The sequence below is a fragment of the Cololabis saira genome, chromosome 11 (genome assembly GCF_033807715.1).
Source record: "Cololabis saira isolate AMF1-May2022 chromosome 11, fColSai1.1, whole genome shotgun sequence".
Classification (NCBI taxonomy): domain Eukaryota; kingdom Metazoa; phylum Chordata; class Actinopteri; order Beloniformes; family Belonidae; genus Cololabis; species Cololabis saira.
The window spans coordinates 40,460,353-40,481,256 of NC_084597.1; the positions used below are offsets into that span (position 1 = coordinate 40,460,353).

The 20,904-nt window shown below is 47.3% G+C and overlaps 1 protein-coding gene across 1 annotated transcript in view; it reads right to left on the bottom strand.

The window, feature by feature from the left end:
* LOC133455455 (growth hormone receptor-like) overlaps positions 1-20,904 on the bottom strand; it is a 61,866-nt gene that overhangs the window by 5,614 nt on the left and 35,348 nt on the right. Inside the window, exons 11-14 of the mRNA XM_061734514.1 lie at positions 14,571-14,706; positions 6,486-6,664; positions 310-488; positions 26-170 (exon numbers count right to left, since the gene is read on the bottom strand). Of these exons, the coding sequence (XP_061590498.1) occupies positions 26-170; positions 310-488; positions 6,486-6,664; positions 14,571-14,706 (639 nt within the window). The remainder of the gene's footprint in view (positions 1-25; positions 171-309; positions 489-6,485; positions 6,665-14,570; positions 14,707-20,904) is intronic.

Sequence of the window (20,904 nt, forward strand, 5' to 3'; positions counted from 1 at the left end):
CAAGACAACACACTCCAAACATTACCTTTGGAAGGGATGTGGACAAATACAGAGTCGCTGAAATCTCCAAAGTATTTCCCACCAAGCATTTTGCATCGGATGCGAACTTCATGATTGACATTAGTTTGAAGCCCAAACAGAGAGCGATGTGTGCCTTTCACGAGGTCAGCCTGTGGTGTAGACACACAGGTTCAAACGCTCCACAGTCACACGATATTACAATTTCATCTTCAAATATTTCCCTCAAAGAAATGCAGAACATTCCCATTGAAAACCCAGATAAGGTACGTCAGATTCATGGACACCCACCGTTTTCCAGTGGTAAGAACTGGCACTGCGGTACTGGACCTCATACTGCAGCCTCATCAACCCCATCTCCACCTCTGCAGACTGTGGTGGTTTCCAGCTCAACATTATATCATAGTAACTGCCAGTCACGCTCATGTTCAGCAAAGTCCAGTTGAGGCTGACAGGAGGATCTGGTTGCACTGAAGAGCAGAAAAATATATTTTGATCAGCTTTTCAGTGAAGAATCTTCTTCATATTTATAGAATAATATAATATTTCTGCAAATGACTTAAAGGGGACCTATTATGAAAAACAAGTTTTTTCTTGCTTTAACATTTATAAAGTGGTCTCCCTTCAGCCTGACAACTCAGAGAAGGAGAAATGCAACTAAATTCTGCAGGGTCTGTTCACCCCGCCCGCATAATCCTTCCATTGTCATGTGACTTTTACGAGACGTTCAGAATCTGCGCCTATGGTGACGTCAACATAGGCGCAGATTTCCATAGGTCGGCCTCCGCTGCTGAAACCACGCCCACAACTAACTCCGCCGGCTGGAGGGTCCGCCATTGTTTGGAAGCGGTGACTGTTTCCACAGCGAGGGACAGTTTTTGCATCGACACTTACCCTCATAAAAGGATCAGTATCAACAGTACGGACCCGGCAACTGCACACGAGTCAGCAGTAAGTGACGTTATTTTTTTATGTTATTTATATTTGTCTACAAGTATGATCTTTGCATGGGCTAAGTATTTAGCTCAGCCCCGAAGCACCGGAGCCGCTCACCGGACCGGACCAGTGAGCATCTCCGGTGGCTCCGATGTTCCCTAACGGAGTGTTAGGTAACACTGGAAGTCTATTAGTAATACATTTTTCTTCTGTTTGTGGTTTCAGATCTTCCAAGCACCTGAAGCTGTTCAACGACACCTTGAGAAGAAATGCACGGTCCTTCCTTGAGCCAGCAATAGTGCATACATGTTATTTATATACAACTTATGCTCTTTTATTTTTTTAACAATAAAGTTGTCATTTGTGAACATTCAGTGTTGAGATTTCGTAGCCGTGGCAAAAGAGCCTGCACGGCAGCGCAGCACCGCCAGCCCGACCGGCGCTCTCTGCCCTCGCCAGAGAGTGGCGTAGGCTGCGGTGTAGGCTCTGGGTCGATTTAACACGGAACAATGATTTTGGCTTTAGAGGGGGAACATGGGAGAACGGACCGGAGGAATATAGCGTGAATTAAAAATAAAAGTTAAGCACTGAGCTACATGAGTCTCCCGTCAGGGCCATTGCAGATTGCCTGAGCATGGCATGTTACAAAAACCAAACATACCCGCCGCCTCTTTCTTCCCCCTTTAACGTGCGCAGTGCATGGATGTATGGCACAGGCATGGATCTATTTTGGGCGCAGCGTAAGCGCTTTCTGTTGCATTAAATGTAGTCCGGGTGTAATACGAGGCTTTGAGATGGTGAAATTAAACGGAAAAAAAAGAAATTAAACGATTCCTCGAGGCAGAGAAAATTCCTCGATCATTTTTTGTAATCGAATTACTCGAATTATTAAAATTATATTGTAATTTAAAATTGTTTATTAACGAGGAATCGTTTCAGCCCTAGTTTCGTCCCGTAAAATGGGCGCCGCTGTGTTTTGGATACAGTGGAGTGAGGCGTGTTCATGAGCCTACTGTCATTTGCATGTCAGTGACATTTTACACAGGAAAGGAGTGTGTGGAGAAGAAACAAACCCGTTGAGCAGTTCTTTTAGACACGAAGGAACTGAGTGCACACCAGATGTGATCAGTGTGGAGAGGGTTTTGTGACAATGAGTTATTGATTGTTTATATGTATATAAGTTCACTGAGGACTAGTGTTTTACATTGTAGGAAAGTTGCTGCGTGGACAGCTTTGTGTCTGTGAGGCATCCGAGCCTGAACAGCTAGGACCATTATGTGACTAACCGTTTGGTCACTGGACCGTGATGTTAACTTATGTGTTGTTACTTTCATAAAGCCATAACCCACTTGGGTTAAAATGAGAACATTTTGAAATAAGAACTTCTGTGGTCCTTGAATAAGGTAACGGACAGAACTTAACAGGTTTTGCCCCCTTCTAATCTAAGGTGATGGGAGGGGGAATCTGGGGATCTATCTGGGACATAAAGATAACCGACGCTAGAGAATCATTAAGTCAGACTGCCGACTTGCCAGGGTGCAAAGGTCAAGAAGTGGGACAACCACTTATCTGGGGAGAAGTTAGGACTCTGGCAGCGATGACAACGAGACCCCCACCTCTGTTGACATCATCTTAAATTCTAGGTGACATGAAAACCTGTTCCCCCTGGTGGCTAAATTGAGCCATGGGAAGTCCCATGGCTCAAACAGGAGGGATGAAGAGTATAGTACACAAAGAATTAAGTATTCAAATACTAAATACCCTTTAAAACTTTTTTTGTAGGAGCTTTCCGACATGTTGCAGATACAACATGTAAGAAGTTAAGGCTCAAGAAAGCCATGGCCTGAATGACGGGCATTAGTCGGAATGTACATGAGAATGTTCAAAAGTTCTTGTAGGCTGCTGTTTTCTTCCTCTCTCTCTCCTAAGCAGGAACTGCTGAAACCAGATCCAGATCCTGATTGGTGAGACGAAAAACATGGTCATCACCCCGTCAGGACGGGCCCTTTTGCTGCCCAGATGAGAACACCGGCAGCAGTAAAAGGTTGCTGAACGATCTACTGTGTTCACCAGTTCCAGTGAAAGCTAGTGGAGAAATTCCAGGCCCTGAGTAGGCGGGAAGTCGGGCGGTATCAAAACCCTTGCCCGCTGAAGAACTCATCTGATGCCTATCTCACCTGCCACAGGCCTGAAGATGACTAGCCCAAACTGACTTGCGACAACAGACTGGAGAGGAGCTCCGAGAGATGGAAGAAACCTTTCCACTAATGACTCATGCTGACATGTTAGGAATTGTTCCTTAAACTCTTTACTTGTATTGCTGTGTTGTAATTATGATTACACTGATGTACGTTCAGAAACTGGTGCTGAATGTTACCAAAGCTATAGCCGAATTATATCAGTCGACCAAAGTTGTAGCAGGAGACCACTTTTGGGTCCTGGCTGACTTCCGGCCCCTGGACTGACATAATGGCTAAAATTATCCATCCATCCATTATCTATACCCGCTTTGTCCTTTGCAGGGTCACGGGGGTCTGCTGGAGCCTATCCCAGCTCATTTCAGGTGAGAGGCAGGGGGTACACCCTGGACAGGTCACCAGTCCATCGCAGGGCCACATATCCACATATAAACACACAAACCATGCACACTCACGCTCACACCTACGGGCAATTTAGAATCATCAATTAACCTAATATGCATGTTTTTGGACTGTGGGAGGAAACCGGTGTACCCGGAGGAAACCCACGCAAGCACGGGGAGAACATGCAAAATGGCTAAAACAGGCTAAAATTATGATTTCGATTATTACTGTCCTTGTACTGTTCTGTGTGTATCATTCTGTGTCTAAGTGCAATGATCCAAAGAACCATCCAACTTCCTTAGTCCATTATTCTAACTGATGACAAGGATGATTATGATGACACTGGAGTGTTTCATTTTGTTTACTGTGAAAATGTTTTAAGCTTTTACGTGTTTTGGCCAGAGTGATCGCTCACTAGGAGGGTCGGAGAGGAATTTTGCCCCATATAATCGGGTTTTCGCCTCTCACTTGATATATAATTACGCGATAAGCCCTATTTCTTAAATGTTTGACCTTAATATGAGGCTACTATTATAAGCCTAATGGACGGATTTTAGTTGAAGTTTCAAAATGACAAGAGGAGGTAATTGTGAGGTTAATCAACCTTTGAACTTCTTTTGTCATTGTAAAACTGTCACATGCTTGGCTAACAGAAGCCACATCAGCCACTTCCTGATCTACTCAGGTTTTGGACTGTCCTGGTGACAGGTGACCACTGTAATGTAAGGACTCAATCATACGTTATCACTTCCACCCATTGTCCACTACCCATTGTCTACTGTCTACTGTTTACTATGCATTGTCCTTATTCATGGGTTTCAGTCACGTGACATTTTTTGTTGTCAGCGCCATCTTGAGGACCGACCGAGGACCTTTCCGTCGCGCAGCCAATATGACGTCTCACCTAATAACTCACTTAACTCCCGAAGAACAGCAACGGTATCTACAGAAAATTGACACTTTAGGTTTCGATCCGTATATAATATCTAATCAATTACTGACTCCACTCCAGTCTGCCAAAAACCTGCCAGATTTGTCGTTTGCGGACATATATATCTACCTGGTCCACAATCCTTCTCCATACACCGGCAAAGCTCTCAAAGCTTTTAAAGTACCTAAGCTTACTGCTACTTCACATCAGGATGGGTTAAAGATGCCAAACGTCATCATGTGGAGGCCAAAAAAATGTTCGTGGTAACAAGAAAGGTAAGTGACAGTCTGTTGATGAATAGCATTGAACTGCCTGCACAGGATACGTTTATGTAATGAAAAGTAAGAAGGCAGTTCACTTTTTCAGTAACGTTACTACTCTAGAAAGTAAAAGCATATCATCATGTCACCATAAAACTTTATTAAAACATAAAATATGATTTATTATATTATTAATGCAAATGTTCATCTTGCGCTCCCGATCTCCTGCGCTGTGCGTCCCGTGACGTCTCCATCACCAAGCGGCTCTCCCAAATCCAACTCAGCCTGGATCATTTCTCGTGTCCTCTGCTTTTTCCCCACATCTCAGTAATGATCTGACATGCTGGCTGAATTTAACACCACACGCCGCTCATTCACGCTGTTTGCTGTTTGATTGCGTCACCACACGCATTTATTAATTGTTTTTTTTTCCCCCCCACTTACAGGACCTTTTCTCTCCCTCCCGTCCGATGTTCCAGGACCTATATAATAATAGGATATTATTTATTTCTGCAACTTTATTGTGGTTTTTGTGGTGAAATGAGGAGGAATCATGGATAACTTCTCATTTCAACTAACTGGATCAGCCGTTCCATGACTGTTTCCTACAGCGCTTTCAACCGGCTTTCAACACGAGTGAAAGGAAGAAAATAAAAGAACATTTAAATATCACAATATCCCACGGCCCACTTAAAGCACTGATAAAAGGTCAATCCCGTTTTTTTAGACTTATTGTTGTCGCATCCCACGGCACAACAGATAGACGGCATGCTGAAAGTCGGTCCTCAAGATGGCGCTGCGAGTACTGTGTGACGTCACATGATATCTATGAATATGATCATTTCCTGTCAAAGTTTCTTAATAAAAGCATCTTCTAGAGGGAGGATCTTTGGGGAAGCTCAGGAGTTCTCAATGAGGGCCACACGTTGCCCTGCACTCCTGTTGCTCTCCCCCCTCCTGCAGGAGTGCGCTAAAAACCCATTCCAAGGTAGTCTCTGTGTCTTTACTCGTTATGAATTTATGTAATGTTGATTTGGACCCAACAATTTCTTTACAGTTAACATGATTCATTTGGTTTGTAACATAAGAAATGAAATGATGAGGAATTGGAGTAAATAACTGTGGTGTAACTGTTTAGAATTCAATTAAATCTTCCTGTGTGAATTAGTGTGAAGACGAGGTGACCCGGATCCCTCTTGCCAATCAGCGCAAAGGGCCACAGGCTGAATTTCTGTTTTATGAAGAAAAAACAAGCTTTCGATTGTTTTTAAGACATTCAAAGCCCGTTTAAAATATACATTAAATGCCATAATAGGTCCCCTTTAAACCTTTGTTCTGCTTTTGGCAGTAGAGAGAAATTAAAATTATTTATTTAATAGTAGCCCACGTAACAGTTGCAAGGATATTGTATTCATAACAAAACAGCAGCACAAAGGTAAGATAATGGTAAAATGCAGTTTCATCTGAATATGGGCCAACAAACCAGTGAAGAGATGGACGGCATGAATGATCAAAGCTGTCTTCACTATAACAACTACAACTGCTATGATGCTTTAACAGTGTCAAAGCTTAGACGGAATATAGGAGCATGCATACTAGTCTGCCTGTTTGTCTTTCAGGGCGACACAGTTAAACAGAAGCTAACCTGTAAGATGATCATTAGCTTGAGTTTAGGATTTGGTTACTACTTGACTGATGTTTTCAGCGGAAAACCTGCAAGTCTCTTATCATGTTTGAGTGTAGAGGCAGTAAACTCACCGATGTCCGAAACATCGAAGATGACCTCATCATAGAGGACAGCCTGATCCCTGGAACGCAGTTGGACACTGTAATATATCCAGATGGATGTGTGGTTCTCATCGAAAAAACACTCATTAGGCCTCTCGCTGCTGTAGTGAGGACATTCATGCCAGTCTTGAGGAGAGGCACTGGTGGGTCTGTCAGGCAACAGGAAACATTCACTATGAAAATCTCTTCAGCGAAGTATGTTTCATCTGAACCGATTCTGGGAGACGGATGGGATCAATAAATGTCAAACAGCACATTAGATCATGTAACAAGCTGTGAGCAAATGCCCAGGGCAAGTGTTGGCCAAATGATTGAGCCCCGGCTGCATGTCTGATTTGATAGTTAGCAACTATGAACATTTGAACAACTTTTGTTTACTTTTTTTAAGTGAAAAATCCACAAATAAACCCAAACATCCTGAAAAGACCACATCACCCTTTGAATGTATTTTCTCTAATGTATCAAAATGCATATTAAACCACAGACATGGACACACTTGTGGAGGTTTAATGTTGATATGATCTAGGGGATTTTATGTCTGTGTGCATTTCTGATCCATTGTGTAAATCAGGGGAACTGAAGTCTGTTGAAGTGTTAAGGGGTCCGCTTCAGGCCAGAGTTACGACAACACGTTCAGCTTCCATAACTGAAGGGACCACAATATTCCGCTGTGTCATGTCTCTGTCGCTGTGTTGTGAAATGGGCCTTTCAAGACAATGTCCCGCATTTGCATAATGAAGCAGGGATGCAAAATAAAATTTGGATTGAGACCACATCTTTTGGGGGGGGGGGTTCTGCTTGCTTTTGTCTGCACCTGAATTGAATCTCTGGAAAGTGCCTAGAGACAACTTTTGTTGTAATAGACACTATATAAATTAGGGATGTCCCGATACCATTTTCTTCACACCGAGTACGAGTACGAGTATTTTAATTTGTGTACTCGCCGATACCGAGTACCGATCTGATACTTCTACCACAAAAATAACTAGGCTAAAAATGCAATGAAAAATGCAATGAATTGGAAGACAGGTTTTATTTGCAACAGAAATTCAATTTTAAACAAAACTCGGCCAGCTAGGCTACATTGTGTTATGGCTCGGCCTGCTGGGGTTTCCCCTCGGCCCGATCGCGCTGCAGAAGCAGAGTCTGCGCAGCACACAGCCAGAGATCTGCGCGCCCAGCAACGAGCCCGGTGGCGCAGCTGAGCCAACAGAGGAGCGCACCTGGACGCAGCTGTAGCGCATCAGGTCAATTAAAGGAAGCACTCATAAGGATCAGAACTGCTGGCAGACCCTCGTGAGTTCGTGTTGTCACTCCTGTGTCTGGTCGTGGGTTCCTGGAAAAGATTGGATTACTTTTTGGGTTTTTGTTGAAGACTTTTTCCCTTGGATTACTTTGTGGAGTTTTTTACTTTGTTCCTGGATTCTTACAGTGAGTTTTTTCCCCTGCCATTTAAGGAGGCAGCGCTTTTTGTTCTTGAAAATAAACTACGCCTTTTTTTGGGCTAACCTTGAACCTGTCTGGTGTCGTGCGCTTGGGTCCAAGGACAGAATCCTTAACAGTACGAACTCACCAAGATGGACCCAGCCGACCCAGAGCGTGGTTCATTGCAGGCCGCTTTAGATAAGCAACTCCAGGTAACAAATAGCCACACTCACCAGCTGGAGGCGGCTTCTGTGGCCGTGCAGAACCTCCACGCCCAGGTCCAGCCTTTGCAGGCTTCAGTGGATAGCCTGACCCAGCAGCAGACGGCAATACTACAACAGCTGCAGGTGTTAACGGCGAGCCTCACCACCCGGACACCGAACCAACCTGCACCTGCGAGGGCCGTCAACCCACCTCCAGAGGTTCCGCGCCCTACTCTGCCCGGTCCGCTACCCCAGGAACCCTGCATTGCCAGCCCACAACCTTTTGGGGGCAACTTCGAGACCTGTTCCACGTTCGTCATGCAGTGTGAGTTGGTGTTCACTCACCAACCCAGCCGGTTCACCTCGGACGCTGCTCGAGTGGCGTACATTACTAACCTGCTCACCGGGCGGGCAGCCCAGTGGGCCGCCGCTTCCTGGTCCATGGGGGCCAGTTTCCGTCACTCGTACCGCGAGTTCGTGGCTGAGCTCCGGAAAGTCTTCCACCACCCGTCCAGGGGTCAGGACCCCGGCGACCGGTTGGTTCGTGTTCGACAAGGTACTGGCACGGTGGCGGACTATTCGGTAGAGTTCCGGTTGGCCGCAGCAGAAAGCGGGTGGAACGATCCTGCACTTCGGGCTACCTTCCGAAGGGGACTGAACGACGCGGTGAGAGAGCAGCTGGCTACACGGGAGGAGCCCAGCTGCCTCGACGACCTCGTCAGCCTGGCCATCCGTGTTGACGGAGGTCTCAGGGAGCGAAGGCGAGAGCGAGTTCGGGGGTTCCTTCGTGAGACCCAGGCCCCTGGCACACGGGAGGGGGATTCCGTTGTCCCTTACAATGCGCCATCGGGCTCCTTCCGGTCCTCCACGCCGCAGATTTCGAATGAAGAGGAGCCCATGCAGTTAGGGCGCACGCGCGTTAGTCCAGCCGAACGAGAGGCCCGATTTAGGGCAGGGCTCTGCCTCTATTGCGGCCAGAAGGGACATCGCATTAGCAACTGCCCCGTGCGGCCAAAAGATTAGGCTCACCAGGACCCCGGGAGATCCTAGTGAGCCAGCTTTCATGTTCCCGCAATCCGTTACCACCCAACCGACGGGTTAGCGTCACCCTGGCCTGGGGGGGTCAGAGAATTACGGTGGGGGCTCTCCTCGATTCTGGGGCGGACGACTGTTTTTTAGATGAGGAGTTCGCCGCCCAGGCTAAGGTTCCTCTGGAGGCTCTGGGGGAACCCGTGGAGGCCTTTGCTCTGGACGACCGTCGTCTGGCCCGGATCACCCAGTGCACCCGTCCCATTTCCCTCACGGTGGCGGGTAACCACGTCGAGACCCGTCAGTTTTTTCTTATTCCGTCCCCGTCGGCTCCGGTGATTCTCGGGTACCCGTGGCTCGTTCAGCATGAGCCGCACGTGGCCTGGTCCTCGGGGGCCATTCTAGAGTGGGGTGCTTCTTGCCACGCCCATTGCCTCCAGGCGGCTCCTGGCTCGTTACCCCGGTCGATCCCCAGCGTCACCCCCCCGGATCTTGCCTCTGTCCCTCGAGAGTACTGGGATCTGGGGGAGGTATTTAGTAAGTCCCGAGCCCAGAGTCTCCCCCCACATAGGCCTTACGATTGCGCGATCGACCTCCGGCCTGGGGCCCCCCTTCCCAGTAGTCGTCTATACAGTTTGTCCGTTCCGGAGAAGGCCGCCATGGAGGAGTATATCTCGGAGTCACTGGTGGCAGGGCTTATTCGGCCTTCATCCTCCCCGGTGGCAGCGGGTTTTTTCTTTGTTAAGAAGAAGGATGGGGGCCTCCGTCCCTGCATCGACTACCGTCAGCTCAACGACATCACGGTCAAGAACAAATACCCCCTCCCCCTCATGAGTTCCACCCTTGAGCCCCTGACCCAGGCTACTATCTTTTCTAAGCTGGATCTACGGAGCGCCTACCACCTGGTGCGGATCAGGGAGGGGGATGAGTGGAAGACCGCGTTCAAGACACCCCGGGGTCACTACGAGTACCGTGTAATGCCGTTCGGTCTTACCAATGCCCCAGGGGTGTTTCAGGCGCTTATTAACGACGTGCTCCGCGACATGCTGGATGAATTCGTGGTGGTGTACCTTGATGACATCTTGGTCTTCTCTAAGACCCTCGGGGAGCATGTCCAGCACGTCCGCCGGGTGCTCAAGCGTCTCCTCTTGAACCGACTCTATGTTAAGGCGGAGAAGTGCCAGTTCCACTCTTCCTCGGTCAACTACCTGGGGTTGATTGTGGAGAGGGGTCAAACTCGAGCCGACCCCTGCAAGACTCAGGCAGTGGTTGATTGGCCAGTTCCCGGGTCGCGGAAGGGGTTGCAGAGTTTCCTTGGGTTTGCGAACTTTTATCGGAGGTTCATAAGGAACTACAGTGTCGTGGCGGAACCCCTCACCAGGTTGACCTCCCCCTCCCAACCCTTCGTCTGGTCTTCGGCTGCTGACGCCGCTTTCCAGTCCCTCAAGGAGAGGTTCACCAGCGCCCCGGTTCTGCTCCATCCAGACCCCGGGAGGCAGTTCATCGTGGAGGTGGACGCCTCGGACACCGGGCTGGGGGCGGTCCTCTCCCAACGATCGGAGAAGGATCTGAAAGTACACCCGTGTGCGTTCTTCTCTCGGCGTTTTCTTCCCGCTGAGGAGAACTATGATATCGGGAATCGTGAGCTGCTGGCTGTGGTGGCTGCTCTGGAGGAGTGGCGCCATTGGCTTGAGGGGGCGGAGCAGCCGTTTATCGTTTGGACTGACCATAGGAACCTCACGTTTATTCGGGCAGCCAAGCGCCTTAATGGTCGACAGGCTCGTTGGGCCAGCTTCCTCAGTCGGTTCGACTTCAGTCTCACCTATCGTCCCGGCTCCCGTAACTGCAAGGCGGATGCCCTGTCGCGGCTGCATCAAGGGGGGAGGCCGGCCACCGAGGAATCGGTACCCATTCTTCCCGGGGCCCGAGTGGTGGGCAGGGTGGCCTGGGGCATCGAGACTTTGGTCAGGAGGGCGCTGCGCTCCAACCCGGCCCCTAGTGGTGTGCCACCACGGAGGTTGTTCGTTCCTGAATCAGTTAGGTCCAGAGTACTGGATTGGGGTCACTCTAGTCAGTTTGCCTGTCACCCTGGGGTCCACCGCACATTCACCTTTCTGGCTCGACGGTTCTGGTGGCCTGGGATGAGGAGGGAAGTGAGGGACTTTGTTTTGGCCTGTCCTGTTTGTGCCCGCAGCAAGGCTTCTCACCAGGCACCGGCCGGCCTACTTCAGCCCCTTCCTGTTCCGAGCCGTCCCTGGTCCCACATTGCCTTGGACTTCGTGTCTGGACTACCGGTCTCCCAGGGGATGACGGTGATACTAACAGTCGTTGATCGTTTCAGTAAGGGGGTGCATCTGGTGGCCCTCCCCAAACTCCCCTCGGCTGCAGAGACGGCGGATCTCCTCACGAGCCAGGTGTTCCGGCTCCATGGCCTTCCCCAGGATGTGGTTTCGGACAGAGGACCCCAGTTCATGTCCCAGGTATGGCGGGCTTTTCTCAAGGGGTTGGGTGCCTCGATCAGTCTCTCTTCTGGCTATCACCCTCAGACTAATGGACAGACGGAGAGGATGAACCAGAGTGTGGAGACGGCACTCCGCTGTGTGGCTGCAAAGAACCCTGCTTCCTGGAGTCGATTTCTCCCGTGGGTCGAGTACTCCCTCAACTCCCTGGTCAGCTCAGCGACGGGGCTTTCTCCCTTCGAAGTGTCGCTGGGGTACCAGCCGCCGTTGTTTCCGGCACAACTAACGGAGGTGGCAGTCCCATCGGTGCAGGCGCATCTGGAGAGGTGTCGTCGTGTCTGGGGGTCCACCAGGACTGCCTTGCTCCAAGCAGCGGAGAGCGGCAGGCGGGGGGCCAACCGTCGCCGGAACCCTGCACCGACGTACAGTCCGGGGCAGAAAGTGTGGCTTTCTGCCAAAGACCTTCCCCTACAGTCGGCTGGCAAGAAGCTGGGGCCACGGTTCGTGGGACCCTACGAGGTCACGAAGGTGCTCAGTCCTGCAGCCGTGAGGCTGAGACTCCCGGCTTCCCTAAACATCCACCCTGTGTTTCATGTGTCGAAGGTCAAACCTGTCTCACGGAGTCCCCTGATGCCCCCTGCCCCGGATCCGCCTCCACCCACGATCGTGGATGGACACCCGGAATGGAGGGTCAACCGAGTGATGGACGTTCGACGGCGGGGGCGGGGGTACCAGTTTCTGGTGGACTGGGTGGGTTATGGTCCGGAGGAACGGTGCTGGGTGTCCCGCCATCTCATCAGGGACCCGGGTCTTCTGACTGACTTTTATCGGACCCATCCCGAGAAGCCTGGCAAGTCGCCAGGTGGCTCCCTTGGAGGGAGGGGTACTGTTATGGCTCGGCCTGCTGGGGTTTCCCCTCGGCCCGATCGCGCTGCAGAAGCAGAGTCTGCGCAGCACACAGCCAGAGATCTGCGCGCCCAGCAACGAGCCCGGTGGCGCAGCTGAGCCAACAGAGGAGCGCACCTGGACGCAGCTGTAGCGCATCAGGTCAATTAAAGGAAGCACTCATAAGGATCAGAACTGCTGGCAGACCCTCGTGAGTTCGTGTTGTCACTCCTGTGTCTGGTCGTGGGTTCCTGGAAAAGATTGGATTACTTTTTGGGTTTTTGTTGAAGACTTTTTCCCTTGGATTACTTTGTGGAGTTTTTTACTTTGTTCCTGGATTCTTACAGTGAGTTTTTTCCCCTGCCATTTAAGGAGGCAGCGCTTTTTGTTCTTGAAAATAAACTACGCCTTTTTTTGGGCTAACCTTGAACCTGTCTGGTGTCGTGCGCTTGGGTCCAAGGACAGAATCCTTAACACATTGAGCTGTTACTTTTCTTTTATCCCTTTTATCCACGTACGCGTCAATCTCATGACATCACTGAGTGATTCTTTGGGAAAAATGTTTGTTTTTGCATGTTTGGTCACATTTACACAGACTCAAACACACGCAGTTTCTATGAGTTCATGGGCTTGTTCTAGTTCTGACTGGTTAAAAAAGAAAAGTACAAAGGCTTGAAATTTTGTGCTACTTGTGTTTAATTTATTTATTTTATTCTGTTATTATTTTATTATTTATTAAAGTACTTGAATTTACTTTAAGATTAATTTAATTTAATTTAGCTATTCTTTATTTTTTATTAATTTTATTGATTTAATTTGCCTGAAGATGATTATTTTTTACTTCCGACGTTACTCAACAGTTACTCAGTACTTGAGTAGTTTTTTCACCAAGTACTTTTTTACTTTTACTCAAGTAATTATTTGGATGATTACTTTTTACTTCTACTTGAGTCATATTATTCTGAAGTAACAGTACTTTTACTTGAGTACAATTTTTGGCTACTCTACCCACCTCTGGAAACAACATAAACAATCAAATAGAATTTAAAAAACAGGCTAAATGAAATGATGTTACACACTCTTGTACCGTAGGTGGCGGTATGCACCTTAAAGTTGGTTGCGATCCGCCAATAAAACAAAAGAAGAAGACCATAAACAATCTTTTTAACATTAAATTAATTGTCACTATCTTGCCGTCTCAAGCAAGATAGTGACAATTAATGTAAGCAGGATGTCAGCAGAGTGGACATATTTCAAAATAAGGGATGACGACAGAAGCAAAACAGACTTCAGGCTGTCGGCGCGGCTAACGCGGCTAATCGGCTTACGCGGCTAACCGGAATGTAACAATGGGATTGTTTATGTCGTACTGTGAGTTACGTGGAGTGTTTAATAAAGTTCCCTGTCAGTAAGGTTTGTCCAGTTTGTATAATTAAGGAAGATAGAATTTACTGAAACATGGAACAGCTGGCTACAGCCACAGAGCTGCTGCTCAGCCAGACTGCTCAGCCAGGCTGCCAGGCCCGGGGAGCCGCGGGGCGGCTCAACATCTCCCCCTAGCGGCGCTAACCAGTAACTACAAGTAGCCTATCGGTGCGTGGTATCGGAGAATTTTTGCGAGTACGAGTATATGAGGGCAGTATCGGCCCCGATAACGATATCGGGGCATCCCTAATATAAATAAAATTGAGTTGAATTGAAAAAATGTAATTGTGATGTTGACAAACTCAAGTTTATCTGTTATGAGTGAAGCAGAAAAAAATATATAAATTTAGCCCATTTCATACATAACATTTTCTCTAAAACATGTTTTTTTTGTTATTATCTTGGCATAACTTAATCAGGTTGTCTGTACTGGAATACCAAATCTCAAACCCTCAGAGATCATATCTAATGCTGTCTCAATGTGTTATCTTCCTTTTTTTCCCAAACTAGTTTATACTTTATCTCTTTGAAAATGAAACCTTTGACTTGATCCGTCATCTCAGATTAATTTCAAAAGCGCAGAAAAGTATAAACATATCTGTTAACAATGAAGAAGTCTTTCCCCTCACTTTGTCTTGATGTAGAAAATGCGCAAATCTCCTGGCTCCGAGAGGTTCTGGAAAGCGCCAACATTCCAACTGCACTGAAAAGTTTTCGTGTTGGTGGAGAAACATCCAGTGAAGTGTGGTTGTTGCTGTGGGAGGACTGTAAGGAAAGGGAGAACAGGGAAGAAAGAGAGGAGAATTATACATCTAATCACACCTTTTTCCATTTAAACTTGATCTATTTTCTTAGCTGCCACTCTTATAAATTACTGTTGCACCTGAAAATCACTAAAGTATGGGATAATAACTACAACTCAGTTCTTGTGAGCGACCAGGCTGCAGGCCGACCATCAGAATTTTCCTGGAAGTCCTTCTAGTGGGTGCCAGGAGAAAGCTGCAGTCAGGGAGTTCATTCCATCCACTGTCGTGGAATAATCTATTTGTTTTGGCTTTACTTAGAACCACACTCCACCAGAAACAGCCATGATTTACTGCCTGCATAAACTGAAACCATATGTGGACTGCACATATACAGCTTTAACAGGCTTCAGTCAAACATGTCAAATGCATGTGTCAACGCTCAAATGCATGTGTCAACGCTACAAAACTGAGAATAAATAAAAGAAAAACTTCCAAAAGCGATGCCCAGGAGTGTAATTCTAAAAAGTATTTTGTTGCTTCTTTGCAAAGATTAACTGGACTTTCCTGTTAGAACAAAGTAATAACAGCAGGAAAATCTGAATAACTGCGTTTCAGGCATGCATTCAAAAACACACAGGACAATATTCAGTAATGCTGCTATGGATGCATGTTTGAACAGATAAAAGACGACAGTCTTTTAAATTTCTGCCCATTTGCTTTTGTGATCCTGTGACTGAGAAGGCCTGAGCACATTATGTTTGTGTCCTCATACCGTTCCCAAAGACCAGAGATGCTGATAACCTTGATGAAAGTCCAGGATAGCCAACAAATTCCTCCACTTTTATGGTCAAAGGTGTGTTAATGGGTTTATCTGACTTAACCTTCTGTGCAGCCATATTCCCACAGGGAGCCAATAAGGTATTTTTCTTTGTCAAATTTTTCAAGATATCCCTCCATTTTCACAGTCCCAACATAAACTCATTCACTGATTCAATTATTCATTCATTCTCTTCACCCACCACGAGGCGGTAGGTGAGATACATATTGGACAGGTTGGACACTCACTCACTCCTACTGATAGCTCAGAACCACAGGTCAAGTCAGCATGCGTGTTTCTGGACTGTGGGAGGAAGTTGGAGCACCTGCAGAAAACCCACACGGGCACAAAGACAATGTGCAATCACTATCATGATTGCACAATTGTCACATCCACTGCAATCACCACGGACAAATACGAACTTGTCTCTTTAGCAAAGCACCGGAGAGAAAATTTTCCCCCCTTGACCACAGGATGTGTCTGTCTTCTGACAGATGTTTATGAAATTATAAACTCCTCACTGCAGGTCTTAGAATTAAATAACCTTTTACCAGCTGAAATATACTCTTCACTGCAGTGATTTCTTTTTTTTACTGAAAACTCTCGTTGCCTTGTTGAATACAGACGGTGGCTTTTTTATTCTATCCAAACACTGCTGATTGTATGTCTTGGAGGGCACCAGCAGCAGCCAATCAGAGATTAACAGGCTGGCTTGGTACCAATGAGTGTTAGAGCAGGCTGGCTCCTCTGCAACCGAGATGCAGCTCTTGCAGCTGGTGATGCATACCTTAGGCCCAGGGGTTAATTTGTGCCGGATCCTGCCGGAACAGGATCCGGCACCTCTCGATTTTGGCCTCCCTGTGTTCCGGGACTTATAAAATAAAAAATAAATGCTTCCCTTAGTACTTCCACTGTGGGGAAATTCTTTCTCTGCATTTAACCCATTTTCTAGTTGAACTAATAGCAGTGGTCTGCCATGCAATGGCACGGCGCCCGGGGAGCAGTAAGGGTTAAGGGCCTTGCTCCGGCACCTCTCGTATAAAAACTGCGTTATTTTGGGGTTGATGCAGCCGCGTCTCTCTGCCTGCAGTCACTGCACTGTGTCCAGCAATGTCCCGCCCACAGCACCATCTGATTGGTTACACACAGAGACAGGCACGGGAAACAGCCAATCAGCGGTGAAGGCTGTGCATGTTCTGTGCTCACACAAACAGAGGAGCGGAGAATAAGTTTTGCCGGGTAGAGAAGCTCCGGAGAGGCTATCTATGTTTCCAAGGTAAGTTATGCAACAAACAAAAAATTTCAGAGCAAGTACAAGTATTTTTTTTTTCTTGCTCCAATGCAACATACAGATTTTCAGACTTTTATTTGATGCTGAAACACAAGAAGCGACAGAATCCTGCACTCCTTTTAGCATTTCTACAACAACACCCACTACATAGTGCACCACAAATGACAGCTTTGGCAATTTCAGTCTTCCATGTTTGACATTTATTGTCATGGTCAGTCCTCCGCTCTGACCTGCCTTCAGTGGTTTTCCACTCCCCTCTCTCCTGCTCACCCTATCTGCCAGCCACGCCCACCTCGTCACTCACTCCACTCACCTGCTCTCCCAGCTGCAGCCCCTCAGCAATCAAGAAGGCATATAAGCTCCACTCTCCTCTTTTCACACTGCCAGATTGTTTCTTTGCCATGCAAGACTCTCCAGCGTTCTCTGCCCTGACTTCCCGTTGCCGACCCTGCCTGTTCCTGGACTCTGCCTTGTCTCCTGCTCTCCGATGCCTGACCTTGTCTTCTGAACCTGACACTGATTCCTGCCCTATCCTGGTCCTGCATTCCTGCCTGCTCTTCGCCCCTGTTGGGAAATAAAGTGAATCAGACTTTGTGCTCTATGTGCTGCTTTTGGGTTCTCTGCTGGCCGTAACAGTACAATCTGGCCAGACATGGACCCAGCGCACCCCCCGGCTCCACAGAACCGATTTGAGAAAATCGAGGAGGTTCTCCAGCGGCACAAAGGCATGATGGCATCCGTCCTCACCCAGATCCATCAGCTGTCATCCACCCTTTCCCAGGCAAGCTGCCTGCCAAGGCATTCTCCGAGGAGCTTCGCAAGGTTTTTGGAATGGGAGCTTCTGGGTCGGATTCAGCTCGTGACCTGCTGAGCCTTCAACAGGGGAATCAGACGGTGGCTGACTTCTCCATTGACTTTCGCACTCAAGCCCGCCGGAGCGGCTGGAATGAGTCGGCCCTCCGTGACTCCTTCCTCCACGGTCTGGCTGACTATATTAAAGACGAACTAGTGTCTCACGATCTCCCTCCAACTCTTGACAGACTGATCAAGCTGGCCATCCGAGTGGACCTCTGTATCCAGGCTTGACACTGCAGTTTTCTGCAGCTTTTAATGCCTTTATGCATTCCTCTGGGGATGGTTGTGGTGCCCTTAGTGCTGAAGAGCTTGTTGCTCTTTTTAATTCTACATACGCGAACATCTTGGACTCCATTGCTCCCTCAAGGAGCAAGCGCTCCAAGCCACCCTCTGAACTGTGGATAAAGGACTCTGTCCGTGCTCTCAGACGCTCGTATAGGCGTGCTGAGAGAAGATGGAAGAAGGACCAGTTGCATGTTTCATTCGGGATCCTGAAGGACTGTTTATTGGAGTATCAGAGAGCTATTAAAGCTGCTAAAACTGGTTACATTCGGAACCTTGTCTCCAACAACATCGATAAGCCCAAAGTTCTGTTTAGAGCTCCTGATTCTCTTATTAACCCTCGTGATATTGCCCCCATTGTACCCACGGCTGCTCTTTGTGATGACTTTTTAAATTTCTTTGTTGACAAAATCTCCTCTCTTCGGACTGTACCATCCCTAGCAGCTCCTGACCCTTCTGCTCCTCCTACATGCCTAGCTGTTTTTGATCAGTTTGAGCCCATATCACTGTCCTCACTGTCTGATGTTGTTCGTGAGCTACACCCCACTAACTGCCTCTCGGACAGTATTCGCTTTCGCCTTTTTAAAGAGGTTTTTTCTTCACTTAGTTCTTTTATTCTTGTTTTGATCCATGCCTGTTTTAGCTCAGAGTGTTTTCCAGCTCCTTTTAAACATGCTATTGTGCAGCCACTAATCAAAAAGCCAAATCCTGACCCCTCCATTCTTTCTAACTTCAGGCCCATCTCTAAATTTCCCTTTCTGTCTAAAGTGCTGGAGAAAGTAATTTTTATTCAGTTAAACTCATTTTTAGAAAATTATGATATTTATGAGAAGTTTCAGTCTGGTTTTAAATCTCGTCATAGCACTGAAACTGCTCTTTTAAGAGTGTTCAACGATCTAGTTTTAACTGTTGATTCTGGTTGTGCTGCTGCTATCCTGGTGACCTTAGATTTGATCGTTGCCTTTGATACTGTTGATCATAGTACCTTGTTGTCACGCCTGGAAAACTGTGGGTATCAAAGGTGCGGCTCTCATGCTGCTTCAGTCATACTTGACTGATAGGTCTTTTTCTGTCCACTTGTGTGATTTCACCTCCAGTGTGGCCCCTCTTACTTGTGGGGTGCCCCAAGGCTCCATTTTGGGTCCACTATTATTTTCTTTATATATGCTCCCTCTGGGCTCTGTTCTCCAAAAGCATGATGTTTCTTTTTATTGTTTTGCCGATGATGTCCAAATCTACCTTCCTTTAAAATTAGTGTAAGGACTCTCTGCAGCCTCTACTAGCTTGTCTTAAGGACATTAAGGTTTGGATGGAACTAAATTTCTTGAATTTTCTTGAAATTTATTCAATGAAAATAAAACAGAGGTTATTGTGTTTGGACATCCCGCTGTTTTTAACGACTCTGTTGATACTCTGGGCCCCCTTGGTTCCAAAATGAATTATTTTATTTAAAGCCTTGGTGTCACTTTTGATAGTGATTTTAAATTCGATAGACTGATTGGGTCTGCAGTAAAAGGTGCTTTTTTCAGTTAAGGCTCCTGGCCAAAGTAAAGCCCTACCTATCTCCTAAAGATTTGGAGAGGGTCATTCACGCCTTCATTACGTCACGGCTAGACTACTGTAACTCTTTGTATGTGGGCTTAGACCAGCGTTCTGTGCGACACCTGCAGCTGGTGCAGAATGCTGCTGCTCGACTTTTGACTGGCACTAGAAAGCGTGACCACATTACCCCGGTTCTGGCCTCCCTGCACTGGCTTCCTGTTGACTACAGAATTGATTTTAAGATTTAGCTGTTTGTTTTTAAATCACTGAATGGCTTGGCACCCCAATACCTTACTGAACTTCTCCACACTCACACACCAGCCAGAGCACTGAGGTCGTCAAGTCAGTTGCTCTTAGACGTCCCAAAATCCAGGCTCAAAACCAAAGGTGACCGAGATTTTGCGGTGGCTGCCCCTAAGCTGTGGAATAGCATGCCACTAAACATTAAATCCCTAGAAGTTTCTAACTCATTTTTGAAAACGTATTTCTTTTCTTTGGCTTTTGGTGTACGGTAATAATAATAATAATAATAATGACTTGGATTTATATAGCGCTCTTCTAGGCACCCAGAGCGCTTTACAGAAATCATTATTCATCCATACACATTCTCACCAGTGGTGGTAAGCTACATTTGTGTTTTTATTACTATTTTATTGACCATCCTAGTACGTTAGTGATTTTATTGTTTCTACACTCTGTACTGTATTTTCTTTTGGTATTGTTTCATTTTAAATGTACACTGTACGGCACTTTGGTCGACCTCGGTCGTTTTTAAATGTGCTATATAAATAAAATTGACATTGACATTGACCACGCCACCCAAGGGCGGGACTCTCTGTCACGCCCTAAAAGAGAGGCTATGGAAGCCTATATTAATGACTCTCTGGCAGCAGGCATCATCCGGCCCTCTTCATCTCCTGCGGGGGCAGGCTTCTTCTTTGTCGAAAAGAAAGACAAGACACTGAGGCCATGCATTGATTATCAGGGCCTAAACGACATCAAGCATCAAGAATCGCTACCGACTACCCCTCGTCTCCTCAGCCTTCGAGCTCCTCCAGGGGGCCACCATCTTCACCAAGCTAGATCTTTGCAACGCCTACTATCTGGTCCGCGTCCGGGAAGGTGATGAGTGGAAGACTGCCTTCAACAACCCCACCGGCCACTACGAATACCTGGTGATGCCCTTCGGTCTCACCAACGCCCCCGCGTCTTCCAAGCCCTGGTTCATGAGGTGCTCCGAGACATGCTCTACCGTTTTGTATTTGTGTACTTGGACGACATTCTTATCTTCTCCAAGTCTCGTGAGGAGCACGTCAATCATGTTCAGGTGGTTCTCCAGCACCTCCTCGAGAACTCCCTTTGCATCAAAGCCGAGAAATGCGAGTTTCACGCCTCATCTGTCTCCTTCTTGAGTTACATCGTGGGTTCGG